At 50.9% G+C, this 16,860-nt stretch overlaps 1 protein-coding gene across 1 annotated transcript; it reads right to left on the bottom strand.

The window, feature by feature from the left end:
* Positions 1-575: 575 nt before the first annotated feature.
* ADGRG4 (adhesion G protein-coupled receptor G4) lies at positions 576-15,359 on the bottom strand. The gene is made up of 12 exons (XM_044452721.1): positions 15,293-15,359; positions 14,900-15,049; positions 14,395-14,517; positions 12,927-13,062; positions 11,998-12,101; positions 10,425-10,546; positions 8,762-9,030; positions 7,017-7,113; positions 5,353-5,642; positions 4,235-4,318; positions 953-1,092; positions 576-632 (listed from the first exon to the last, which is right to left on the bottom strand). Exons 1-12 carry the CDS (start codon positions 15,320-15,322, stop codon positions 576-578), a joined length of 1,602 nt encoding a protein of 533 aa, XP_044308656.1. The 5' UTR covers positions 15,323-15,359.
* Between the last annotated feature and the right edge of the window lie 1,501 nt (positions 15,360-16,860).

The following is a 16,860-nucleotide window of genomic DNA, read 5'->3' as shown; positions in this document are numbered from 1 at the left end:
AAAAAGAGCGGAAGACCCTGGGGCCGGATGGAAAATCCCCAGGGATTCTGTCCATGGCACAAAACTTCCCTATCCCTGCGGTAGCTGGAAGGGGAATAGAACCTTCTGCATGAGAGGGGCCCCAGGTTTATCCTGTGAAGGGCTGGGAAGGGTGGCTTCTACCAGGAAAATGAGGCAGCAGGGAAGAGCTAAGCCTCCTCTCCTGCCACCATGGTCACCTCAGATTTCCCACTCCCACCTCCCCACACTGCCTGCATCTGATATTAATTTTAAACGTTTTTCATCACCAGAAATCCTCTCCCCCTCCTCCCTTGCATGCTTTTTAGCGTGTTTGGCTATCAGCACCTGCTTGCTTGCTCAGTCAGGCCCGTGCCACTTGGACTTTGGTTAGCCTGTCAAAGGAACCATTCAGGAGTCTTTGGGGGCTTTTTAATACCAGAGAAAGGTACTTGCGACACTATTCCGCCTCCTCCACCCGCCCCTAATTGCTGCGTAGGAGTCAGGAGTCGCTTGCCTGCGGAATGATCCTTTTGTATTCTGCTTCCGCAGGCAGCCTCTGAAGCATCCCTCCATCCCTATCCATGTGCCTCCATGCCGTTGTTAAGGAGGCCTGTGGTGCTGCTAGGAGGAGCCTGCAGGGAGGGGCAAAGGGGATGAGTGTTGGCTGCCTCGGCAGCAGGCGTCCTGGACTGGAGCACGGTCGTGAGCCAGGTGTCCCCTCCCCAGCAGGACAGAATCTCCTGCACTTCTTGCAAGCGTCTTCATCCTACATAGACGTCTCTGAGCATGCACAAAGTGAAACGTTGAGCCTTCTCTGCCCCGCTTTACCCAAAGCTTTGCTTATGAGCCCTTCTGGGCCTGTGTCGGGAAGGAGGGGCTCTGTGGAACCGGTGTGCCTGCGTTCCTCACTCCGAGCCCCCCGTCGGGCCTCCCTGTGGCCGGGACAACGGACTTTGGGCCGCCTCCTCCGGAGGCCGGCGTTCTCCATCCGAGAGGCTCCCCACCTCCAGCTCGCCTCCCCCAGCATGCTGTTGTCGTCCTCCTTCATTCCCACGGGCTGGTGGCCTGGCCCCATGGCAGCCCCTGAACTATCTTAAGCAGACACAGGCAAGACGGGGGCTGCAGTGGAGGTCTGTCTGCTACAGCAACCGTTCCATTATCAGAATGCCAGGATCAGCCAACTCCTCTTCATGCATCTAAGTGGCTGGAGAGCAGCGCTTGTGAAAGAGACCTCGGGGTGCTGGTTGACTGCAGGCTGAACGTGAGCCAGCTGTGTGATGCAGTGGTCAAGAGGGCGAACGCCACCCTTGGTTGCATAGCCAGAAGTGTGGTTTCTAGATCAAGAAAGGTATTACTACCACTCTATATGACTCTGGTGTGCTCACAACTGGAGTATTGTATTCAGTTTTGGGCCCCTTCACCTTGGTATCCCCTCACCTTGGTATGTGGGGGGGTGTCACACGGAGGTGGGGAGAGACCTGTTCTCCCCTGCAGAGGAAGGCAGGATGTGCTCCAACACAGCAAAGCTCAGGGAGCCAAGGCTTCATTTGGATGCCAGGAAGCACTTCCTGACAGTCGGGACCCCGAGGGTGTGGAATGGGCTTCCACGGGAGGTGGTTGAGGCCCCATCGGTGTGGGAGTTCAAGGATAGGCTGGACATGCACATGGTGGGCATGTCGTGAGCGGAGCCGGCTGGAGCTGGGGGGTCAGACTAGATGGCCCAGGAGGCCCCTTCTGACTTACTCTGTTTCCATGTTTCTAAACAGATGCTACCCTTATCCATTATTTAGAGAAAGAAAGCCATATTTATTATTGTCATTGCATTTGTGAAGCAGTCAGAGTTCTAATTTTATCATTAATACGTTTGCTGATGATTTAGAGACAACTGACTCTGAGAGCAGCCAGCCAATGTGGTCCTTTGGCCATGATGCGGCACTAATCTGCGCATATCCTGTTCCCCACACGCCACAGAAGGTTCTTTCTATAGCCCTTGAATTCCAGTCGCTCTGGCGGATTGTGCTCTTTGCTGGAGGTGTCCTGGCCAGTGGCAGAAGAAGCTGCAGGTGTCCAGGACCACAGACAGCTCAGGCTGAAGCAGATCCTCCGATGCCAAGCAAATTGGCAGCAGGGCCCTGGCAGTATCGCCCCAGCAACCACCCAGCCTGAGATGGGAACTTAGGTAGTCCCGGCCCAGGATGGCTTTGCTGCCCCAGAAGAGCACTGCATGTCCGGTTCTAAACTGACACAGGTGGGGGTCTCCTCTTGTTCCTGGACATGCTGTGGGGATTCTGGGAATTAATTCTCGGAGAAAGAGACAGGGTAGGATGACTGCTCCTTCAGGCACAGAGGACATTGACCTAATTGCCCCCGGGACTCCCCTCCCAGGGCTGTTCCTGATGGAGCAGTGGCTTGAGGGCGCCCTTGTGGGCTGGTCGCCACACCCCGTCTTCCCTGCACCATCCACCCACCCGTCTGCTGGCAGGCACTCTGACTCCTGGGCCATGACAAAGCAATGGGGTGCGGCGACCAGCCCAAGGGACAGGAGGAATGTGTGAGTCCCACAGAAAGCCTTTCACAGCTTGGGCTCCTCACTCTCAAGGTGGACGCAGCCCCCCAGTTCTCTAATGGGGTTTGCCAGGTGCTGGAGCCCCATTCCCACTTGGGCAGGAGAGACACCTGGAAGAGTGTTCCTGGTGGGTCCCAGGTGGGGCAGGAGTGGTCGGCCAAGCTTGCCTGCTCAGCCATTACACTAAACTTTCAGTGGCAGATTTCAAAAAGCACCACCATCCCATGAACTGTATAATCCCAAAGCTGGCCAATTATCTGGAGAAGGCTGGCGATGGAATTTTATATAAGATCTAAAGGTGGCCACTAGCCTGTGGGGACTGCCAGAGCAGAGCAGAGCAGGCTTCCCAAGTGTTGCAAAGAACCAAGCAGGCCCTCAATGCAAAAAACCGGCGTTCTGAAGAGACCACAGTTCAGCCTGTGTTGGTGACATCTTTCTCACACGAGGAAGCCGGATCGTCTCGCATGCCACGGGTGCACATCGGAGGTTGCGGCAAACTTGGGCTAGAGATTAGGTGGAGAATACTTTTCAGTCACTTGATGTATTTCCTCATAGAGGATGGGAGGTTCCAACTGGAAAGATAACACTTCAGGGAGAAAGTTTCTGGTCTAGCCCTTTTTCCAGCATGTGAGTTTTCTGCATGGAAGTGTGGGATTTTATTTCATCTGAATAAAGTAACGTAACAGGCAAACACCATCCCAGTCAGATGCATTATCATATACTAACTATCCTATACTAACAAAAACTCCTAAAAATTAGTTCAGACTATTTGATTTTGGAAGTGACTCCAGATTCACCATTACCAAGAGAGGGTATTAAATTAGGCCTGCAGAATGAAAGGGTGGTCCATCATTTCTGAGTGGTCCATGCCCCTACAAAAACTCTCTGTGGATTGAAAAAAAAGGATCCTTGTGCTAAGGCTTCTTTTGGGGGGGGGGGGTCCTCTTTACCCAGGGAAGCATTAAAAATGATGCATGACCTAAAAGACATTTCAAAACACAGGAGGTGCCATGGTCTGTTTTCCCCCTTCCCCATGTTCAGCTGACCCCCCACCCCCCTGCTCCCAACCCTTCATCTGCTTTCCTTCTGCTCACCGGTTTTTATTCCAACATCTGGACTATCCTTTGGGAAACCTCCTGAGCCATTAGATGTGGAAATGGTTGCACAAGACTTTAGGGACCTCAACGAATGGGGTGACGGGTTCCACTCAAGGTTTTGCAGGTGAAGAGGATATCCCCAAGTTCTGGCGGAATCCTTCCAGCCTGATAGCAGAGGGGGTGGTTAATAGTGGAAGATATAAATACAAGGGCGATTGATACAGGAGTGTCAAATCCAGATTGTTCATTTTCTGCAATGGAACTGCATGTACCCAGCTATACCCAACCTCATGCTACCAAGAGAAGGAACTGACTGTTTGAGATTGCTCCGAATTCCTTAGCGCACCAGTAAATGGCATGCATAGTTGTAAACCAGCCAGAGAGCTTGAGCTGTGAGGCACTATAGAAATGAAATTAACGACACCTATACAACTTGGAATTGGGGTATCTGAAGGACTGCCTGTTCTGATGAGAACCTACCCAGCACACCTGGAGATAATTATTCCAGGTGGGAAGAAAGATGGTTGGGGGGGGGGGGTTAAAGCACAACCAAAAAAAATCAGCATCTTACTGGGATAGTTGAGACAGAAGTGTGTTTGGCATTGCTTCCTCACATTCTCCTTCAAGAGGCAGTGGAACAAAAAAATGAAGAACCCTAAGAGAAATGGGAAAGTAGAGTCAATATTCTTTCAAGACCACACTTCTTCCCCACCCTAGCCAAGATTCTGGCATTGTCTCTTCTGAAGATACAGTGTGTGTTGTGTGCCATCACATCTGGAGCCTGTTCCATATCTTGAGTCAGGCTTTTCCCAGTCTTGCTACGGTATCCTTTCAAACGGGAGATGCTGAGACTTGGCGCATGGCAGTGACTTCCCAAGATCGGGGAGGAGAACTTCACCTGGCCAGTGTGGGTTCCCCACCTGACGCTCAGGGAAGCTGGTTGCCGCTCCTGACAGGTGGGCCAGGATCAGCAGGACTGGGATTCTGAAGGAGAAGGGGAGCCTTGAGACAGAGCTTTCGTGCCCCCAAGGTGGATGCCCACAGGTTCCCCAGCTGAGCTGAAGATGGGAATGCTTAGGAAGAGGAGTGGCAAAGGCAGGGAGGGACTGCATTTGCTTTGCCTGGCCCTGACCGCATGACAAGGCGTCAAGAGAGATGAGCGGCCCAGCTGGAGGGCTTGAGTGGGCTCGAGCATCATCTGACCCTTTGTGGAGCCACCAAGCTACTGAACTGGAAGGGTTTTAGGGAAAACACACCAGCTTGGATTCAAGCATCACTTTTGACATGTGCAAAGGCTTGACTTCCAGTTTACTAGAGGGGTGTTAGAGTGACTTTGCTTTGTAGCGGCCAAGTGCCAATTAAGCCTGTTTGCAAGGAGACCGTCTGGTGTCTGGGGCTCATGAGACACAGTGCCTCCTGGGTTCCCTGCTTGGATCGCTCCAGGACCTGGAATTTGGCCTCCAAGGCTTGCTCCTGGATGAATCCCTAATGTGGCCCCCTCCATGACTTCCGATCACAAGGCCACAGTGGGGAATGAAGTGGGGCAGCCAGCCGAAAGAGGCAGGAGCTGCTCCCACCAGCGGGGCCAAATCTGCTTGCGCTCAACCACACAGAGCCTTCCCTACTCTGAAGGACAATACGTAGTGAAGGCAACCAGGCCAAGCCAGGGTCGTCTTGCGCGAGACTTACCTTGCAAGGTGTTGCAAATGGCGAAGAGGTACATGAAAACAGCCTTCACTGGCCCCCACGCAAAGAAGGCAAAACCCCAAGTTAGGCCGAGCAGGAAAGTCAAGCTGGCCACCCGCTTCAGGTCGTGGAGGAAGTCCTGGCTCCAGGTAGCTGGTCGCTCTCGGTTCCTTGTTTTCACGGCACGAATTTGCAGAAGGACTGTGACGAACATGCTAATGTTCATCAGGAACACCAGGCAGAAATAGGCCACCACAGAGAGGTAAAAGGCGACACCGTCCTGAATCCAGCAACTGTCAAAGTCAATCAATGGACAGGGACATGTTGTGGCGGCTGCAAGTGGGATTGTTTCCTTGTTGTGCGAACTAACAGCTGGGCTGGGCATCTGGCAGCTGGAGCGGCCTCCTGAATGCCTTCCCCCAGAGACGGAGAAGGTGGCCTGCCCACCCTGTCAGTCCAGGAACAAGGGAAAGGGGCACACGGGGTGAGAGATATGCACGCGTGGCAAGAGTCTGAATCCAGAATGGGGGGCACAGAGTGAGGGGGCCTGCCCAGAGGCTCTGCTCCACCACCCTGCCGTCTCTGGGCCCTTGCCAAAGGAAGGGGCCCTCAGCATCTCTGCTGCAACCCCTCCCCCTGGATGAGCTAGCCTTGGCCCCAGGGTCTTCGCCTCCTGCTGCCCCCCACTCTTCAGTCATCCTGCCCAATTTTTTTCCTGAAGTCAAATGCTCTCCTCTTGTTCATACATCCCTCTACAAATAGGGATGTGCTTAAGGGACAGGATCATTAATGGACGACACTTCTTTCTTTCTTGATTTATTTATTTATTTATTTCATCCTATGGGTTTCAGCTCCAGCTCTTAGCACATGCGTATTAGGGTTGTGCCCTGCCCTGCCCTGCCCTGCCCTGTGGGCCTCATCCCCAGATCTTTTTGGTACCCAGCACTACCTTTGCTAGTGCTTCATTCCAAACAGCCAAGCCTAGCAACGCATTGTTTCTGATGCTGCGTCAGCTTGTTCAGGTGCAACTTGCTCTGTCCATTAAATTAAATGAGAACCATTTGGCTGAAATCTATCCAAGGCTTGGGGCTGACAGACTTGACATATTGGCACACCCTGTCCCAGCTTCAGTCCCCCCAGACACCGCGGTCTCAGACCTTCCTTCCGCCACCAGCACTTGGTGGCAATGAGGGGGCCTTCTCTGTGGTAGCCCTCAAATTCTAAAAGAAATCTCACTGAGGCTTGCGTGGCACCAACTGCCACCTTTCAACACCAGGCTGAAATGGCTTTTTATTCTGAGTCGTTTAAAGGCTCCAAAAAGCTCTCTATTGCAGGTTGTTTTAGGAGGCCAAACTGTCTGCATGTGTGTTAGCTGAAGTTGTCAAAATTCCATTTTAAATTTATCATGAAATATTTGTCTTTACTGTTATTTATATTTTGCATTGTATTTTATGAATTGTTGGACACCTCCCAGAGAACTTTGGCTGTTGGGAGCTGTAGATAGTTGCTGTTGTTATTTGCTGTTGTTATTATTATTAATTGGCCTCGGATTCAGGCTCGGATGAAGGGGATCCAAGATGGCTGGTGGACCCAAAAGCCTCCTGGCTCATTCCCCCCTTGCCTGGAATTTCAAACAGAAGTCGAGTTTATCAGAACAAGAGACTTACAAAAGTGTCCGCGGGCTTGTGCTTTCGGAAATGATTTGAGGCCCATAGATATCTGGATTTATGATGAGCACAACAGAAACGACAACGACTGGAACTCCTAACAGCACACAGAGCAGAAAACGAGAAAGGGAGGAATTGAAAAGAAAAATGATTAGCACGGGTATAATCGTGCCTGACGGAGGAAAGGGAAAGCACCATTTTAGCCCAGCTTATAAACATTAACTTGAGAAAGGCCACAGACATCCGTACCTGGTGCTTTCCACGTGTTTGGACTACAACCCCCATAAGTGCCAATGTGCAGGGATTATGGGAGTGGTAGTCCAAAACTGTTGGAGGGCACCAGTTGTCTGCCTTTTGTCTGTCTACAGGGCGGAAGCATCTCCGTGCCCACCATGGTTCTGGAGCCAGGTGCCCTGCTCTGCAGAGGATCATCCTCTGTTTTGGCAAGAGGTAAGGACTGCCCCCTACTGGAACTGCAGTGCAGGCCAAGCATGTTTAAAGAGGGAAACCCATATAAAGGAAGGGCAGCACCTGACGAGAAGACTGAGTCTGCATGCAGGTCACCTGGTTGGTCTTCTCCACCACGGGACAATAATTGTATCTAAGTATAGATGCTGCTTCTAAATTTGCAGCTATAAAGATAAATTTACATATGCAAATCTCCATCCTCTTTTATCTTCTTTGGGTGACTCAGTTCCATTGCTTGGCAAGGTTTTGGTTTATTTCTGGCAGTGTCTTTCTAGGCCACCTAGTACCAACTGCAGAAGCAACAGGTACCCCCAGGCTGGCTGCCCCAAGCAGTACCATGGAGAATAGCCCCTGATAGAGCTAATCTCCTCTGTGGGAATGCAAGAGCAGGAGAGGGACCCAAGCTGCCCCTCCACAAAACTCGTCCTGATGCCTTCGTGGGAGCTCTCTGCTAGACCTTCCCAGAGTTGCAGGGCTTCTCAGAACACAAATTGGAACCTTCCGCTTTAGACCCTGGTGGACAACCTCAGGCCCGGGGGCCAAAGCTGGTCCGGAGGAGGGAAGGGTGTTCTCCAGATGGCCATGGCTCCTTTCCCCCAGCTAGCCACGGTGCTTCCTGGTTTTTGTGTCATTTCCCCCCCTCCCACATTAAAGGGTGGAAATGACTCTCCTCATGGGCAGAAAGAGCTGTAGGCTAAATTATGGTGGGTTTTGGGCCCAGAGCCAGGCCTCCGAAATGCCGAAGGTGGCTTAGCATTAGACCATCTGAACTGCTCTGCATGGGCCTGTACAATGTGCAGGACCAGGATTTGGAGGTTTTTATTTTATTTATTTAAAAAATTTCTATGCCGCTCCCATCGCAACAAAGCCTCAGGGCGGCTCACAACATAATTAAAACATATAAATAACAAATAATACACTTAAAGATTAAAAAACCCGGTAACATCTCGGCTAAAATTTAAAATCCTATAAATACATAATAAGTTAATTAAAATAAATTTTAAATAAAAAGGTCTTAGCCCGGAGCTGAAAAACAAATAACGACGGCGCCAGGCGGACCTCTCTGAGGAGCGCATTCCATAGGTGGGGCACCACCGCAGAGAAGGCCCTCCTCCGGGTACTCACCCTCCTAATTTCCTTCACGGAGGGTTCCCGGAGAAGGGCATCTGCTGCCGATCTCAAGGGCGGGAGGGCCATTCTGAGTTGATGGTTCTCCTTGCTTGAGGCTGGGCCCAGTCCCACACAAGTACTGGTGGCAGGCCCAGCCCTATACTTACCCCAGCCAACAATGGCAAACTTAAGGATGTAGTTGGTGATGTAGGTGTTGAAGACCTTGACAAGGGCGCCGTACATGTGGATGGCTTCCAGGCCCATCCAGGAGAAGGTCACCAGGAGAAAGTAGTGGAGGACCACGGCAGTGGTGATGCAGAGGCCGCGCTTCTGGAACGAGGCCAGCCACGAGTTCACCAGGAAGGTAAGGTTGAGCATAAGCAGGGCAAAACAGAGGTTGATGAGGATTCTAGCAGGGTAGTCCTCACGGAGCTTTCTGGAACGAAAAAGAAGGTCACCTCCCACTCCTGCACTGCAACTCTTGCTTCCCGAACAAAAGCCTTGCTGGACTTGCTTGTGCAGAATGTCTGTGCAGAAGGGCCCACGCTGGGTGGCGAGCAACTCAGGGACTGGCACCTGGTGGCCTGTGAGCAATATCTGGCCCACAGATCGGTTGGCCTGAAGTGGCCGCATCGGCACTGCCGAAAAGGAGGACATGCGCCCCTGCACAAGAAAGAAGGCACCAACCTGCACATTGTTGGCATGTGTTTGTGGCTATGTTTAGATTCAAATTTAGAAATTATAGCTACAATTCAAATAGAAATACAATGCATCTCCCCATAGTAGGGAGGACTGTGACCACATGTCCCATGTGCCTGGTGCTAATGGATGGTGGCCAGGTGCTAATGGATGATGCTCAACTTCCAGGCCTCTGTGCTCTCCCTCCTTATGTCTCTTTCTCTTTAATCAGGACTTGGACTGGACAGCCTTTCAAATAGAGGACTGTCCTCTGAAAAATAGGCCTGGCCACCCTAAAGCAACTTTATCTGGGCTCCAGCAGCTCTGATCATTTTTCCAAAGGTGTATTTTTTTTTTTTAGAGCCAATACATACATTTGTCCAGAAAAGAAATGTGATTCTGTGTCTATTTGGCATATTTATTACTATGTGCCCCATCTCTTATTGCCAAGGAGCTGCCTATTTACAGCAGCCTTCCTCCAGCTGTGTTGGACAACAATTCCCATCATCCCCAGGCACTGAGACTGTGGGTGATGTGTGCTGTAGACCAACACATATGAAGGACACCCATTTGGGAAAGCCTGCTGTAAGAGTTTTTCCAAGAACAACATTCAGGGCAAATCGCCACGGGGCAAAGAAGGGTTTTCAGCAAAAACAAGACCAACTCCAAGCCAAGGTGACTTTGCCCTGGATCAAAACCCTGTGGCTGTTTTTCCTCAGTACAGACTTTTTGGAGATGCTTTTTGAGGACCCAAGGAGAACTGTAACAAAGGAGCCCTAATGTCAGTGCTGGTTATTGGGGTGAAGCAAGTGAGAATAGACATGAAATCCAAATAAAAATTGGCATACAGCCGAGCTTTGTAAACCCCCAGGTTCACCAGCCAGAGCCTCACGCAAAGGGATTAATAAAGAATTTGAAACTGAATGAAGGGCACTGGTTTTTCCCCCAAAAATCCACTCTAGTTCTTACCCTGAGCTTCTTGCTTCCACAGTATAATGGGAAGGGAGCAGTTTATTTTGTTACTTCTGGTTAAAGAATTTGGGAGTCAGAAACCCTTGCAGAGGCATGCAGATCACCCAGGGATCTACCAACCCAAACATAACCTTCCACCAACCTTTGAGGGACCGAAAGCAACATCGAAAGAATACTCACTGGATGGAAAGATACACCACGAGTGCCAGCCCCAGGAAAATGGAGGAAACGCCACACCCCACACAGGAGATCAGTGTTAAAATCTGCTCATCAGAACCACTGATTGGAGTCCGAGGTAAATCCTAAAAGCCAGCATGGAAGCAAGCAGCCTCTGGTTACCCTTTGCTCGAAAAACAAACGTGACTTTTGTTTCAGCACTGAAAATGGATGCCCAGAAATCTGGCTTCCTTTTCACTGGGACCAAAACAGTCTTCCCACCCACCCCCTCCCACGTTTCTCCCAGAATATTTGGGATGAAAGGCCAAGCTCCCCAGGGGGCCCAAGGCCAGGGCTGAGCAGAACCCCTTCATCCTGCTCCATTACTGTTCTCACACTCCTCAGGTTCTGCCCCACTTAGCATTACTGCAAGAATTGCATGTTTTGGAATACCCATCATAGGTTAAATGCTTGGCTTTTGCACGCCTGTAAAATAAATGTTTGAGGAAGTTCTCCCACACTTCTTAAGAAAAGAGTAAGGGAATGAGCCTGTGGGAAGTGGGAGGCCAGGCGATGGCCTGGAGCATCAAGGATGGGGCCAGCACTGCAGCTTCAGAGCCAGGAATCGGAGCTTGCCCACCCACCCAGCCAACCGCCTGCGGCTGACACGGAAGGGACCGTGCCAGCCACCCTCCAAGGCTGGGAGAAGGGGGAAAGGCGGGTGGGGAGAAATGGAGCCGCTGCAGCAGGAGGGATTCTGGGCCTGCCCAGCCTCATGCCCAGCCTCTCCGAGATGCCATCACGAGGAGTCCTCTAGCAAAAACGGGAGGAACGGCTCTGTGTTGGATGAGCACTGGCTTCTGAGCTTGCAGGCTGGTGTTCGCCTCACGGGGACTGCACTCTGTATGCATGTCAGGAAGGGCTGGGCTTGGGAAGGGGTCTGAGGTGAGCCAGGAGCTGGTGGGACTGGCTGGAATTGGGACCAAAGGACAACGCAAGGGTTGCAGCAGGACACAAGAGCCCGGGAAGAGGTTGTTGCTCGAGGAAAGCACAAGTGGAACAGGACACCCTTCCATGCTCCTTCCCGTACCAGAGGATTTGATGGTCAGCCTGGGAGGAGAGAGGCAGTCCGGGGACTAAGGGGCTTCAGTTGAGGAACTGTCCCCTGCAGTTCCCAGGTTGACCACACGGAGGAGCTGCTAGAAGGTGTGATCTGGATTGGGCCCCTGGCAAGGGGGGTGTGGTGGTTTTGGATGAAATTGCCCCCTGAAGCTGCCACTTTCCCCATGGGGCAGAACATCTGGGCACCATGCTAAGAAGTAGGTTTGTAGGTTGAGAATCAGCTCACCACTATGCCAGCCTCACCAACTTCCTGCCCCACAGCCTGTGGGTCCTATCATCCCCGACCAGCATGGTTATCGGTGACTGGGGAGCATGGGCAATTGTAGTCTAAAACATCTAGAGGGCAACTGGGCCAAGAAGCTGGGCTATAGCAATTCTACCTGGCTGCAAGTGCAGAATCCACACGGCCGCAGCCTCGTAACTGAGCTCAGAGGCGAGACTTCGAAGATTCCACTGCAGGCTGACGACAACTTACCAGCAAGACTCCAAAATGGGTCAGGTGGTTGCAGTTGCAGAGCGTGTAATCTTTGTCTGTGCGTTGCATTTCGCACCCCGACGTATTCCAGCCACCAAAGCCATCTGCCCAAAGACATAGCCGCGAAATAGTTCACCCTGGTTAGGCTGCCAACCCACCGCCATTTATAGCCTCTCCAGAGAGGCGGCAGGGGAAGCGTGACTCTGCGCAGAGACTCGTGCTGGCCCCGCTCCCGGCTGCAGCCATCTCTGCTGTATGCTAAGGATGGGGGCGGGGGGCGGGGGGATAAGGATTGCATGCATGTCGCAGATCGCCCACTTAGATGAATGCTGCAAAATGTGCAGGTGGAAGAGATGTAAAAATTGCTGGGTTCCATTTGCAGGGAGAAAGAGAATTCTTTCTTGAAGTGCAGCCCCTTGCATGTAAAGGAGAAATAATTCCTAGTGTTCCTTGCATGCTGCAGGAAATATCCCTGTCCATTGGATTCTCCAGCCTAGCATAGTTGCACTGGGATTTTCGATTGGAATATCTGAATCCAAGGCCATTGAAAAGATCGAGTCAACTCTCATTCTCCATGTTTAAAAGCATCTGATGCTATTGGTGGCTCACTCCATTTGCACCCTGATTCAGGCTTCAAAATATCTCAGTCCAGCACAAGGCAAACCCCCAACTTTCCTTAGCTGGCAGAAGCAAAGGAACTTCAAGGCACGCCTTCTCTCTCCCCTGCCACACCCCTGCCATGTTTCGAGCCATCCTTTCTCCCAGGTAGGCGGAAGCTGATGCACACACTGATGTTCTGTGCCAGCACCATCTGTCCTAGCATTCCCAGGAAGAAGGAACTGAGGTTGCTGTTCTGTTCCAAACCCCTAAGTAGGTCCTGTCCCTTCACATTAACACAGAACTGAGCAAAACAAACCGGACAGCCAGACTTGACTGGAAACTGGAAGAGATGGGCAGGAGCGGCTCCACCAAAGGGAAGTCATCAGGGAAGGCGATGGTGGACCGGAATATGTCCCTGGGAACCAAAGGCTGATTGAGTTTGGTCTGATGCCTCAAATACTCACTCTGCATTTTAAAGTCCCAAAAGACACAGCGCACTGGGGCATGATCCTGTAAAGGAAGAGGACGTGGGTAAAGATGGGTTTGTTTTCAGCACTTCTGTTTCTTGGCTTTTCTTTCATGCCTCCGTGTCACAATCCGGGGGACAGCAAGAGACAGAGGTTTACGCTAAGCCATTCTGCACGCAAGTGAGGCCGGTTGCGTTTGGTGGAGATTGTTCCGAAGCCCCTGTATGCAAGGCTGCAGCCTTAATAGACTGCTCCCACCTACATGATCCCAACGGCTCGCTCAGGTCCTCTGTCTGCATCCCATCACTTAATTTGGACATGGATGATGGGCCCACAACTAGCGCCCTCATGGTTGTGGCACCTGGTTGTGATGCCCATAGACTTAATGGACTCTCAGCAATGCTTCTCTGTGCTAACTGAGTCCAACAGGTGACATGGAGAACAGCCTTGCCATTCGTTTATTTATTTATTTATTTGGAGCATTTACTGTATACCCCATCTATCCCGAAGTTCTCAGGACTGCGATCCCAAAGGTCTCAAGATGTTTAGGGTGGGGATTGCTCCAAAGCCCCTGCATGTAAGACTGCCATGTAGTGGACTAGGAATGCACTTCTGCTTACCTCTGTTACAAGACCAACCTTCCTGTGCATCCACAGAATCAGAGAATGATGGAATAGTAGGGTTGGAAGGGGCCAAAAGCCATCAGGCCCAACCTCCTGCGCAATGCAGGACCACAAATTAAGGCATCCCCGGCAGACAGCCGTCCTGTTGCTTTTTGGATGCCTCTAGCGTGGGAGAGCCCACCACCTCCCTAGGGCATGGGCTCCATTGTCATCCTGCTATAACAGTCAGGAGGTTTTTCCTGGCTTCCCAAAGCGTGATCCCGTTATTCTGTGTCCTGCACTCTGGCACGATGGAGAAGAGATCCTTAGCTGCAAGAAGGCAGCACAGGACGTGCTGTGGAGCTTCATGGGCTGAGCGGTCCCCACCCACACCTGAATGCAATTAAGCCCCTCACTCCATTTCTCCCTTCTCTCCACCAACAGCACTTCCATTCCTTGGCTGAGGCCCCATCAGTGTGGGTGTTCCAAGATAAGCTGGACATGCACATGGTGGGCATGTCGTGAGTGGCCCTGGCTGGAGCCGGGGGTCAGACCAGATGGCCCGGGAGGTTTCTATGTTAAATGAAGCTCTCTAGAAGCCTCCTGGTTCTCCCGTGTCCACGGTTTCCTGAAGCAGAGCCTCACGTCTACCAAAGCAACGATCGGGCAACACTCTTCCATGGTGTGTGACAAATGCAAATGCACCCAGGGACAATAAGATGCCATACCACATTTCGCTTTATATGTTGCAGAATAATATTCACTGGCTCCGGGAGGTTTTGAACTAACGTGTTTTCAAGACTGGCTCCCACAACGTAGGTGTTCAGCACTTCCTGGTTGAAACTACTGTCCTGTGAGAGAAATGCAGGCAGACATACTCAAGAAAACGTCTCTCTGGGAAGATTCTGAGATTTTCCTTTTGCTTGCCCTGAATCATGAGAAGGGAAGACTTGCTGGAAATTATAATAATGCCAGGGCAAATTGAAGGCAAGAGGAGGAAAGGAAGGCCAAATATGGGATGGAGCGATTCCATCCAGGAAGCCACAGCCTTGAGTTGCCAAGAGCTGGACGGGGCTGCCAAGGACAGCTCACTTGGAAAGGCGTTGCTTCATATTGGCTGGGTGGCACGTCACAATGACGGTTTTCTCCAAAGGCTTGGCACTACTTTTGCAGCATAGACCCTTTCTTTTCACTCCTAAGCTACGGATGCAGTTCCACGGCTGCCCCATTTACCTCAAATAGTGAAGTTGCACTGAAGAAACTGAACTGAATCTTTGTGTGACCTTCGGGCTCCGAAGACGACATCCCTAAGTAATGCTGCAGCGCTCCTGGCAAAAAAATGGCGGCCAGGGCTGTCGTGAAGGGGTCTTGACGGATGTCCAGCTGCAGGGAAGAGAAGTCAAAGTCATGTCCACACAATCTCACATCCATCTCCTTTGCATGATGCTCTTTTCCAAGAGGAGGTGCATGTTCAGCACAAACACCACAGTCCAGGGAAGGAACCCTACAGCCCAGTTTTACCTCCGTGTTTGATAGAAGCACCTGCCAGGAGTCTTTGATCCAAGACTTCCCAAATTCTGGCAGGAACTGGTAGATTATGGGAAAAGGGGCAGAACAGAACCTCACCTCTGGATCCATCTGTGAGTTGTAGGACATTACCCCAAAAGCAAGCCCTTGGAAATTCAGGGGATTTGGGCGTAACAGAGCCAGTGCCAACCTCGGCAGCACGACGGACTGATTTCTCCCACTAAACTTCATCCGGAAGCCAATTTGTTCCATTAATCTCAAGATGCTAGACAACAAGGACCCAAAACACACCATCATTTTCTAGCTACCACAGTTTGCTGTTGGCAACTTCATTCCCTTTTTCCACCATCACCCCTTCTCAGTATTTACTGTTCTGTTTATGATTGCTGTACCCAGTTTCACAACCCAGATTGCCCCCCAAAGCATTAAAATCTACTCAAAAGGCACAGTATAATTATCGGGATATGTTTGTGACGAACAGAACAATTTCTTCAGGTAAAAGGCTGGAGATACAATCCACCTTCCAGGCTCTTCTCTGGAGAGGAAGTCAGATCTAGAGGGGAATTACCTAAGTGAAACTTCAAACAAGCAGGCAGACAATAACAATAGGAAGCCACACAGCTATTGTCTCCTCATCTTTGGAATTTTGCCTCGATTCACAATGTTTCACACCATCTGCTAGGCAAAACTCGCACAGGGAGTGTGAAAGTGAAAAATCCGAACATTTGCCAGGTGCTGGATTTGAATGGCCTTCGGATGCTTCCCTTGCTTGTAGCGAAAGCACTTGCTTAGTGCTCCGATGCAAGGGCACGTCGTGGGAGCAGATGTCTTAAGGATCTGGCGGAGGTGCAGCAGGAAGTCTCCCTGTCTGGAGTCCCTCGGATCTTCAGACCCAGGCAGATGCGTGTTTTATTTGCCAGCCATTTTTAGAGGCTTGATGTTGGCCAAGATCCGGACAGATACACTTTGGGATAGACTGTCTTTATGAGACGGAAGCATTACCGAGGAAGAACCATGAGACAGTCTATCCCTCTGGCAAATTGCAGTCTATTTTTGGCATTTCTCCCATGGTTTAAAAAATTTAAGTCCAATCCAAGCTGCCAAATGGTATTTTAAAGACCGGGGCAATGGTTATTGGACCCACATCTCCAATGTCAGGCTGCCCCTGGGCCAAATCCAGCCCATGAAGTAAGTTTGGCCCACAAATGCCACAGTTTACATTGAAGCATGGCAAAAAATTAAATTGCTTCACTTACTTCACCCTTTAGGTGATTTTAAAAAATCACCAGACAGAGCTATAAAGTCCTTCAATGTTAGTCTGGTCTCAATCAAATATAATACTAACTCCGGGAGTGGGTTGGTGAATTCTGAGTTGCCATGATGTGATATGTTAACCATGAGCAACCCAGGGAGAGAAACCCTGGTTTGTTGCTGGGTTGTGAACTCTGGATTATTTAAACAATGGGCTGCCATTATGTGTGAACCCAGGACCATGGGTTGTTCATAGGTAGTTCCACCAGACTATGGAGGGAATGGACAGCAGTGGTCAAAAATCCAAAGCTACATATGCCAGTGCAGCACTGCAACATCATTTGGAATACAGGGATGGAATGGGAGAGGGAGGAAAACAAACAACCCAGGTTCTGAGAAAACAAACCATAGCTTGT

This window comes from Varanus komodoensis, unplaced genomic scaffold (assembly GCF_004798865.1).
Source record: "Varanus komodoensis strain SLA01 unplaced genomic scaffold, ASM479886v1 scaffold74, whole genome shotgun sequence".
NCBI classification, from domain to species: Eukaryota; Metazoa; Chordata; class Lepidosauria; order Squamata; family Varanidae; genus Varanus; species Varanus komodoensis.
Note: the sequence above shows the minus strand (reverse complement) of the source record. Positions and strands in the feature narration are given on the sequence as shown.